Below are 11,052 nucleotides of genomic sequence, written 5' to 3' on the forward strand. Positions count from 1 at the left end.
TCATGCTGTTGATCAGTGGAATATCTGGTCCAGACTTGAATATTTACGAACCGTCGCCATACAGCTGGAATATTGTTTAGTGCGGCGTTAAACAAAAAACAAACAAAACAAACAAAATCACAGGACATCACTGGCTGTAGCTAGCCCTCATTATTAACAATGCGACATTGGCATGAAGAAGTCAATAAGAATCAAGCTAACGGGTCTAACGGGATCGAGTTGAAGGCTCACTGACTTGGTTGATGTATGTCATCGCATTTCTGTTGTGAGGTGAGGTGAAATTGGGTTTTACGTCGTACTTGAGAATATTTCGCTCATATGACGACGTGCATGCGTGTGTATGTGTATGTGCGGCTGCTTGTACTAGCCCAGACTTAAGTTGGTTTTATAGTGCTAGCCCACTGAGATACCATGCCGCAGTGAAGCATGAATACCCCACTCAGACACATTATACTGACTCCGAGCCGACCAGTCCTTATTGTACCCATTAATGCCGAGCGCCAGGCAGGGACCAACAAGTACCATATTTTAACGTCTTTTGGTATGACGCGGTAGGGGATCGAACCCGCGACCTTCCGCTCTCCGGGCGGACGCTCTAACCACTACACCACGGAGGCGGTCTCTCTGTTGTGAAGAGGATGCTCATGCACTGGACATTCCGGTCCAGATGTGCTTACAAACCGTCCCCTTATAGCTGGAACATAGCTGAGTGCGGCATTAACCCACAGTTAACCAGCATGGTACAGTAAGGGATGATTACACAGTGGAAATAGCCAGAACGTTGCTGACTTCGCTGTCACACTTTATTCCCTCGGTCACGCAGTGGCTTTGAGAGTCACTGTCATCTGCTCATGACCAGTTGTCACGGTATGCATGAATCACACGTAAACGTATTATTCAAGCAGGAGTATTTAGCAAATGTTATATTGTTATATCCACCTTTTCATTTCCTGTTTGCTGGACCTCTACATACCTCTCACAATTAATCACATTATTGATTTTCAAACATCTATTCAAATTATCAACACAAATTCTAAGATTTCCTGTTTCATTCTGTGGCAATCATAATGCCTCAAGTGGATTAGCGTGATCGTGAGCGGCGGGTTCTATACGGGATGAGCCGCCCACATTGCAACACTGGCCTCATTGATAGATTTAATCTACAGACGAGACACGGAAGTTCTTTCTGATCGGTACAAACTTATTCAAATAAAGGCTTATAATTCAACCAAGTAGGAGATAAGATTCACTATCACAGAATTTAAGATCACAATATGGCCATTTTCACTTCGTGATCCGATATCTTGTCGACAGGCCACGTAAAAGTCAACTGGTATTGTTCTAGAATGTACTAGGAGATCGCGCGATTACACTACTGCGTCTCAGGTACTACGTTATCTCACAGCGGTAACCTTGACCCTGCTTCGGCCCGATCTAGAGTGTTCCGTGTTGAGTTAGTCTGTCTCACAGTCCCTGACCCATGTTATTTTCCTAAAGCCCAGTCATCCCTGCAATGCTAAAGCCCTAAATGAAGCAAGTCTACATTTCTCCAGGCTTTGAATCTCTGGTCTCCTTTTCAATTTAAATGGCTTTATTTGTTACAATCAAAATTATATATATTCAGAGACTAAGCGTAAGTCTAGTATTGAGTCTGCAGTTTAAATGTGGAATGCAAGTCATTGAGCAAGCATTATCCACAGCTGCCTTTCAATTATTTATACTTCGATTGAAGACAGTATTTAGAAAATTGAGCCAATGAATTTATTACACGACATATACAAAACTACATTTACTACAGGATATAGTCAAATCAATAAAGAAATCATCACATAACCATACTAATATACTGAAAACCATAACTTTTCCATGGACGAGTTTTAATCCACATATCCTTACTGATACATCTTAATCCATACAGGGCGGTGGGTTGGCCTGGTGGTTAAAACGTTTGCTCGTCGCGCCGAAGACCCAAGTTCGCTTCCCCATATGGGTACAATGTGTGAAGCCGATTTCTGGTGTCCCCTGCCGTGATATTGCTGGAATATTGCTAAAAGCGGCGTAAAACTAAACTCACTTAATCCGTACTTCTGAAATGGTTGTGCTATAGTATGTAGGTTATGTAAGTATAATGTAAGTACGTAATGTAAGAACCTATAAAAAACGGAGACTGGTCCGCCAAAGCCAGTGATTGATATCATGAGCCTATCTCGACCTGCGTATAGACAGCTGGGGGGCAATCTCTAACCCGAATAAGCTAGGGTAATTAGCTGTACGAACAATGTTAGACAACGTATCGGACAATGTTACGTTAACTTAAGAATATTGCCGAATAAGGCATAAATACAATGTTATGTAAATTACAGTTTTAAGTTAGCTTGAAATAGAACTTTAACTAAGCTGTACATACAATGTTAAGTAAGTTCTAAGCACGATGTTAGTTAAGCTACTCGTAAAAATTAAGATAAAGGAACAATAATACGTCAGTTATAAGTACATCGTTAAGCTCCATACAATGTAAAGTAAGGCATCAGTACGGTGTTATATGTGAACATATCCAGCCTCATTACCTTTCATTTAGATTGCCAGGAGTTTGTGAGGAAGCTATATTTTGCCACAACGGCTCTCTGTCTTACACCTGTCTTTGCAGTACTGTTTGTATTCAAATCTAATATGGAATATAGATAAAGACAATGTGTATACTGCTCAAACGAAGTTAAGGAATAAGGAATACTGTGTATATTTTCATATGACTACAATTAATGCACCTTAACCTGGCAGATTAGGTCATAGGAAAAATTACAATGTTCTTAACATCTTTTGAGTAGTATACATCCTTTCACACCATGGCTGACCCGTGAAGGTCCGGGTAAGAATGAACCTTCAGTAATCCATGCTTGTCGTAAGAGGCGACTAACGGGATCGGGTGGTCAGGCTCGCTGACGTGGTTGACACATGTCATCGGTTCCCGATTGCGCAGATCGATGCTCATGCTGTTGATCACTGGATTGTCTTTTGTTTTGGTATATATTGAATGACATACGGGCACACACCACCGATTCGTTCTTTGGAAAGGGTTTTATTTTTAACACATTGCGGCTTTTGATAATTACTCTTTAATATACAGGCATTTGACAATCCTAGTTCCCTGTACACATATTTCAGTAGTATAAAAGTAATCCGTTCAGCACAGACAATAGCATTCCTAAGAGAACAAAAGCATTCCTGACGAATACAATAGCATTCCAGACGAATACAATAGACATTCCAGAGAAGTAATCCTCAAAAAATCCTCAATCGAATGAGGATTCATCCTTATATAACAAACATTCCAGAGGAATGAGTCAAACTATTTAACGATATCATTCCACAAGTTCCTCCAACGAATACAATAGCATTCCACAAGTGCACCTTTTAACGTCCTTAAAACTAGGCAAACTATTTAACCTTGGCATTCCACAAAGTGCTCTTTAACGCAAAGTATGCAAACTATTTAATGATAGCATTTCACAGATGCATCCTGAATCAATTGAAACCGTTGAAAACGATATATGGTGAACAAACAAGTTATACATTAACCCTTGAACAGCTCGATCCGGTTAGTATCGTAAGCGTTCTATATACACGTGTGTTTCACAGCTCTCACTAGTGACAAAAAAACATGCCTACAAGTTTGTTAGCTTATAAATGAATCCTTTTGTATATGTTTGTAATCTTCTGTCACTATTCAGATCTATGATAGGAGATAAAGGGTTAACTCTATGAAACGTGCTCATTCATGGAGTTTGGAATGTGTATTCAAATAAATGAATGAATGAATGAACGAGACGTTGCTTTGAAAACTTGTCATGCTCGCTGAAGCATATACGCAGAGAATCAATGTTCCCGTACGCTCTCGAAATTGAACGCCAAAACGCAGAAACAGGAGAAGTAACGCGTTCGGTTTGGCCTCATAATGCATTAGCAGTTGCGTTCGAGCGAATATTTTCGGTTCATGGTCTATGAAATGGAATTGTAATGCATAAATAACATCGCATCATAGCAAAGTTCAACACCTTTAAGTGTGATGGTACATTTTGCCCTCGCATGTAAGACATATTACTCAAAGTAAAACAAATAAATGAATAAAACTTACCTAAAATTCGAACAAAAACGGGTTTGCATACACACTCTGCCGTTTTCATATCAGTGATGCTTTCTTTATTATATAAAACTAATTCCAGTGTTAGTCTTTCCAGTTTCACTGAACATTCTTTTAAACACAATTTTCACATCACTTTTCAGGACAGGTTTCACATTCACATTACAGTTTTAGATTGGTACAATATTTCCATTGGAATAAATCAACAGGTGGTGTTCACCACCACCTTCATTCCTGACACACCCATGTGCCAAAAGACATCCTGGCACCTATTCATGCGACGTAGTCATCTGACCAATTGATCATTTCTTTCCGATTCAATGCTGTCACGTTACGATCCATGGAATGTGCTGACTCACTCCATCTTTTTCAGTTCAATGCTGCCACGTTGCGATTCATGGAATGTGTTGACTCTCTCCATCTTTTTAGAATCTTATGTAAAATGTAGACAAATAAAATCCGACTCGGAGGAGTTTCTCACGATACTGCAATGACATGGCACTTTACAGAACTCATTATCCCTTACAGACATTGTTAGTACTTAGTCAAAAGAACCATGATATTGCAAAACTATTTCATCTATAAAAGAGTGGGCTTTCCTATCATTCACTCACAGGACATCAGGCAAGCATACGCATTCTGGAAAAGCCTAGCCTTGTCTTCTGTCACACCAAGGATTCATCAGTTCTTGCAAACAACAGAAAGGTAAGCATTTTTTATTGACTTTATTGAATAGATTGTCTGTGTAGTGTTTAAGTATAAGCTTGTGTTGTATGTGCTATCTTCAGTTAGTTGCAATGATAATTCTATAACATTCGGCATTACCTTGATCGTTTATAGGTAGAGCAAGACAAACATTGTGCTCAATATAAATGTGCATTATGCTGAGCTATGAGACTTTTATTAATTTTTTCCTCTCTCTACAGATCGTCAAGGGGTGTAACTTAGTCATTGATGAATAACCAATGGTTGTACACATCGTTGTTTAGACGATAGTAGTGTACCATGAGTGATTTGAACACCTCCTCGGTGTTTGTTTGTGATCATTGTCAGCAAACCTTTGGTCTTAAACATAATTTACTACGTCACCAAAGACATTGTGGTAGAGTAGACACTTTATACTCTTGCCCATTGTGTCAGAAGACTTTCAACCGAAAAGATAATTTGAATAGGCATGCCAAATCCTGTCGTCAAAAAGTGACCTATCACTATCAATGTTCACATTGTTTTCAAAATGATCCTGATTATCAAATCCATCACTGCGTACCAAAGAGATCTCCTGCTCATACCTGTCCAACCTGTGATCAATCCTTCCCCACCTCAAAGGCTTTGCGTATGCACAAAAGTCAATCAGGTCATGATATGATAGGACATGGTAAAGGCAGGGCTAAGAAAAAGTCTAAGCCAGCAACAGTGCCTGTAGCACCCCCTGATTCACCTCCTGTTTCCAATGCTCCTCCTGCTTCGTCCCGCCATCCTAGCCAACCCAAAGATCATTCAAAGCCATGTTCTAGTCAGGCTTTACATGGTGATGTGAGAGAGTATGATTTTGAAGGACAAACATCTACTGACGCATTAGAATTTCTAGTCCGAGAACAGAGTAATGTCATTTCAACCCTTGAGTCAGAAATAGGTGAGAAAAAGACAATTAAATGGGCTTTATGTTTGCACATTAAAATGGAGAAACCAAGCGAAGATACTCATTCAAATTATCACGAGGCCTACTTTAGGAGCAGCATGCAGATAGCCATGGAAGGTAGTGATTTGATTGAACAATATTTGGAAGCCATCAACCTCATGCTCCAAACACTAGATGACTATGAAGGAGTTCATTCAGGTTTAAATGTTTCTGACATTGTCCTTTTGAAACTGACTGTGGTGAAGTTCGCTCCATTGAACGGTGGTACTTACATTCCACTTCCTCCAGCCCTGGCTAAACATGCACGCTGTATTTTAAATATTCAAAACAAAGACAATGATTTATGTTTTGTTCTCTCCATTCTTGCCAAATTGTACCCACCCTCGTCAAACAAGGAAAGAGAAACACATTACCTCCCCTATTTGAATAGGCTTAATTTAGAAGGGTTTTCTTTTCCTATGACATTGAAACACATTCCTCGTTTTGAACAGCTTAACCAGTTGAGCATCAATGTGTACGGTTTTGAAGATGGTACCTTGTACCCTATGTACATCAGTAATGAGTCGAACGTGGAGGAAAATAGGTGTGTAGATTTATTGTTATTGTCACAAGAAAGTCAACCAGATGATTTTGAGGGAGTCTTGGGGTTAGAGGATCACGAGGAAGCCATGGACATAGACAAGGTACCCAACACACATTATTGTCTCATTACCAACTTGAACAGATTAGTGAGAAACAGAAAAGGTAACACAAACATGTGTTTTGTTTGTAGAAAATGCTTGTGGTCTTACTCATCTCAGGAAAGGTTGGAAGCTCACAAACACTATTGTTTTAAGAAAGCGCAAAGAGTCATTTTACCTAAACCAGAGGAAGCAGTGTATGAATTCGGTTTAAGATCACAAAGCAAAACTGAAAGAGCCAAGTTTTTGATTGTAGCCGATTTTGAAAGCTTGTTAGTGACTGAAGATGATGATTCTTCACGTTTAAACCGTCATGTCCCATGCGGCTATGCCTACAAGGTGGTGTGTACCAATGAACAGTATTCCAAACCCATTCAAATCTATATAGGTGAAAATGCAGCAGAACATTTCATCAACAGCATTTTGGAAGAATATGATGCTATCATGAACCTGTTTGATTCCATCAAACCCATGCAACTCACTGTGCAAGATAAAATTGACATAGCTACTACAGAACATTGTGGATTGTGTGGAAAGCTCTTAGGAACAGATAGAGTATTGGATCATGACCACTTGTCGGGGAAGTTCCGTCAAGTCTTGCATAACAAATGTAATCTTAACTTTCAACTAAGAAAAAAGGTGATTGTGATGTTTCACAATCTAGAACATTATGATGCTCATCTTTTGTTAGAAGTGGCACAACAGTTTGGTGATCGTGAGATCACAGTGATACCTCATACCACTGAGCAATTTCTGTCCTTCACGGTGGACCATACATTAGTCTTTTTGGATTCATACAAATTTTTACAAAGTTCTTTGGATGCACTGACACAAAATCTGTTGAAAAAAGGTGCGGATTCTTTTGTATATTTGAAAGAACAATTTCCTCAGCATGTAGATCTGTTAACGCGAAAACTTCCATTTCCCTATGAACATATGGATTCCTGGGAAACGTTAAATGAGACATGTTTGCCTTCAAAGGAAGCATTCTACAGTTCATTGACTGAGCAGGGTGTTAGTGAGGATGACTATGCATTTGCCCATCAATTATGGCATACATTTCAATGTCAATCCATGAGCGACTTCATGAGATTGTATGTGACCGTAGATGTGTTGCTGTTAACCGATGTTATTGAAACCTTTAGAACTGGTTGTTTAGCTGACTATGGACTTGACATTTGTCACTACTATTCCATGCCTGGTTTCTGTTTGGATGCTGCTATGAAAATCACTGGCGCTAAATTGGATCTGTTTACAGATGTAGACACTTACAACTTCATTGAACATTCTATTCGCGGTGGTGTGTCTGTCATTGGTAAAAAGTATGCAGAAAGCAACAATGAACATATGGATGATTTTGATCCAGAGAAAGACACGTCCACTCTACTCTACTTTGATGTGAACTCATTGTATGCTACTGTCATGTTACAGCCGCTACCTATAGGAAATTATCATTTCATTGAACCTGCAGAGTTCAACACCATAGACTGGACAAGCATCGAGGTAGGGGGAGAGTATGGGTACATCTTAGAAGTGGATTTGTTGTACCCCAGTCATTTGCACCAAGCTCATGCTGCTTTCCCTATGGCTCCAACGCATGATGATATCCCATTTGAGGAGTTATCTCCTACACACAAACAGCTTCTGGCTCATTTTAACAATCGTCCCATAGATAAACTTCCAAAGAAATCATCTGGTAGAAAACTTTTTTGTACCTTGAAAGATCGTTCACATTATGTGGTACATTTTAAAACTTTGCAGTTGTATTTGAAACATGGTTTAGTGTTGAATCGCATACACAGAGTGCTGAAGTTTAGCCAGGGTCCATGGTTAAAATCCTATGTGGAACTGAACTTGAGGAACCGCAAAAATGCAAAGGATGATTGTGACAAAGACCGTTACAAATTGATGAACAACTGTGTGTTTGGTCGTTTCTGTATGAATAAACGCAAACACAAAACAGTGCGCTTGGTAACACACAGACCCAAACTTCAAAAACTGACCTCCAAAACCAATTTCAAACAGGTTAAAATTTATTCAGAAGACGTGGTCGCCGTTGAAATGGAAAAGACAAGTGTTCATTTAGATCAGCCCATTGCTGTCGGTTTTAGCATTTTGGATTTGGCCAAATATGAAATTTATGACTTTTACTACAATGTGATGCAAAAGGAATATGGACATGAACATTTAGATTTGCTCATGACGGACACTGACAGTCTCTTTATGCAAGTCCATGCTCCTCCACATAAACCCCTCCTGGACCTCTATGTGTTTATGAAACAGAATCTCCATTTATTTGACACTTCCAATTATGCTCCCAATGACCCAAAGGATCTCTATTCCGATCAAAACAGGAAGGTGACAGGCAAGATGAAGGATGAAGCAGGTGGAAACATCATACTTGAATTCTGTGGACTAAAAAGTAAAATGTATTCCTTCTTGATGAAAACGGATAAGGAACTTATTGAGAAAAAGACAGCCAAAGGTATTAAAAAAACAGTGATCAAGAAATTTCTCAGACATAAGATGTTTAAAGAGTGTCTTTTTGACAAAACAGCTGTGTCATGTTCTTTTCATCTCATTCGCTCTTTCAATAACGTCTTGTACACACAGAAACAAAACAAAGTGGCTCTGACCTCCATAGACAACAAGCGTTATGTACTAGAGGATGGCATTCATAGTGTACCTTATGGTTATTCATCAACTGAATAGTTACAACATCTGCAAGAAAATCTTCAAAACAAAGTGGCTTTGACCTCTATAGACAACAAGCGTTATGTGCTAGAGGATGGCATTCATAGTGTACCTTATGGTTATTCATCAACTGAATAGTTACAACATCTGCACGAAATATGGAATTTTACAAGTCCAAACAGGTAAGCTATATGATTATTATGAATTTTTATTTTTTTTTTAATTGAAATTTAGAATCGTATTGAAATTTAGAATGTATAGTCATGTCATTATGTTTGTATTTTATAATACTAGACGTGTTTGATTTATTTATTTTCTATTTATTTTACAGGATGAGCAAACCAGCCTACATGTGTACAAGCTGCGATGGCTTTCTACCTGTTGACGCAAATGGTGAAGACCGATCGGGTCTCTTTACCTGCGTCTACTGTGGTACCAAATTAAAATATACGTATCATAGGTTCCTGAACCCTACTGGCAAATGTGTGGTCAGGAAGGCAAAACTGAACACAGCTCATGCCTGCACTTGTCGGAAGATTCATCATAATGACTACCAGAAGTCAAACTTGCTCTGGCTGAATGTATCCTATGTTTCACTGCAAGAGCAAAACATGAACACTATGAGAGGCTACTTCAAGACTACAAAGTGAACACTATGTGTGACTGCTTCAAGACTACAAAGTGAACACTATGTGTGACTACTTCAAGACCACAAGGAGAACAAACGTAACAATCACAATTGTGCTCACATTGTTTATTGTCACAAACTATACATAGAGTGTGTGGTTTCAATAAAACGATTCTAGTGTTCCTGATGACCTGAACCCAGGAACACCTTTGGCTGCTTTACGTTTAACAAATAAAACATTTCTATGTATCTGTGTTTTGTCTTTCTTTTTTCTTCCAATACGTTTCATGAAATGTTTGGGCAAATGTAAACGCTTTAATAGTTTAAGAAACTGTTTATAGCCCACTGGTGAACGCCTACTTCGCGGTGACAGGATAAAAAAACGAATCAAGTTGACAATGTTTGAGTTTTGCAGCACATTATTTTTGTTTCCTACAAGTTGTAAATGCTCATCTACACGTAATTGTCCTTTTTTAATGTTGTTTTTCACAAATAACCACATTGACATCAATTTCCCAATGGTTTTGGTAGAAGTAATGTCCTTGATTAACTGGTCGGGAACTTGAAACAGGAGTTCAGTCTTCTTGTTGCATACAGGATTATCAGCGGGTTGTTCCGAGTTAGCTATCCCTTGTGAATCACCATCAACTATCTCATTCACTTTCTGTGGCTGAGCTGTCTGATGAGCTGCCTGATGAGCTGCCTGATGAGCTGTCTGTTCTTCTTCTTGTTTGGACATCAATCTCTGATAATTCTCTCTCGTCAGAAGAATCATGGGCTTGCTCATTTTGTACTGAGGACAAGTAGGCTTGGTAGTTCCTTATGCAAATAGGTAAAATTGAATGGCAGGCAGCGATGTGCTCACGTTTCCTGTGTCTGCTCACACTCTTACTGGCCAAGATTCGAATGACAGACTTATGACGAGACAGACGGTTTTTTATCACCTTCTGTTAGTGGTATCTTTCCAACAAGGATATTATACACTAGTGTAATCACTGACTTAAACTGTTCAGATGAAGCATGCGTCAGCATAGCTTTTCTCTGTGCAGAATTAGCTTGTTCTAACATCATAAGAAAAGCCCAATGCTTTTGCAGCAGACCACTCATGTTGATGTTGTAGGGTAGCTGTTCCACGTTCAAAGACAGCTGACTGTAGAGTGAGTGAAGTGAAGTGAAGTGAACTGACTGTTATATAGATGGTTGTCAGGTTTGAAAAACTATGGTGATTAATATATTCAAAGTTGTATGTGTTCTAACCTTCCTTGTTGGTTTT

The 11,052-nt window shown here is 39.1% G+C and overlaps 1 protein-coding gene across 1 annotated transcript; it reads left to right on the top strand.

Annotated features, from left to right (window-relative positions):
• The first annotated feature begins 4,817 nt into the window (after window positions 1-4,817).
• On the top strand, window positions 4,818-10,028 carry LOC124279013. The gene is made up of 4 exons (XM_046714807.1): window positions 4,818-4,843; window positions 5,065-9,149; window positions 9,270-9,333; window positions 9,483-10,028. The coding sequence occupies exons 2-3, from the start codon at window positions 5,144-5,146 to the stop codon at window positions 9,287-9,289; spliced, it is 4,026 nt and encodes a 1,341-aa protein (XP_046570763.1). The 5' UTR covers window positions 4,818-4,843; window positions 5,065-5,143; the 3' UTR covers window positions 9,290-9,333; window positions 9,483-10,028.
• Window positions 10,029-11,052: the final 1,024 nt, after the last annotated feature.

Source organism: Haliotis rubra, unplaced genomic scaffold, assembly GCF_003918875.1.
Source record: "Haliotis rubra isolate DU_JTF1 unplaced genomic scaffold, ASM391887v1 Scf2443, whole genome shotgun sequence".
Taxonomy (NCBI): domain Eukaryota; kingdom Metazoa; phylum Mollusca; class Gastropoda; order Lepetellida; family Haliotidae; genus Haliotis; species Haliotis rubra.

Excerpts from the sequence above, each read along its gene's own strand:
- LOC124279013 (XM_046714807.1), top strand. The coding sequence starts at position 5,144 with ATGAGTGATTTGAACACCTCCTCGGTGTTTGTTTGTGATCATTGTCAG. Across the intron at positions 9,150-9,269 it reads CATTCATAGTGTACCTTATG|GTTATTCATCAACTGAATAG; the intron begins GTTATTCATCAA and ends GTGTACCTTATG.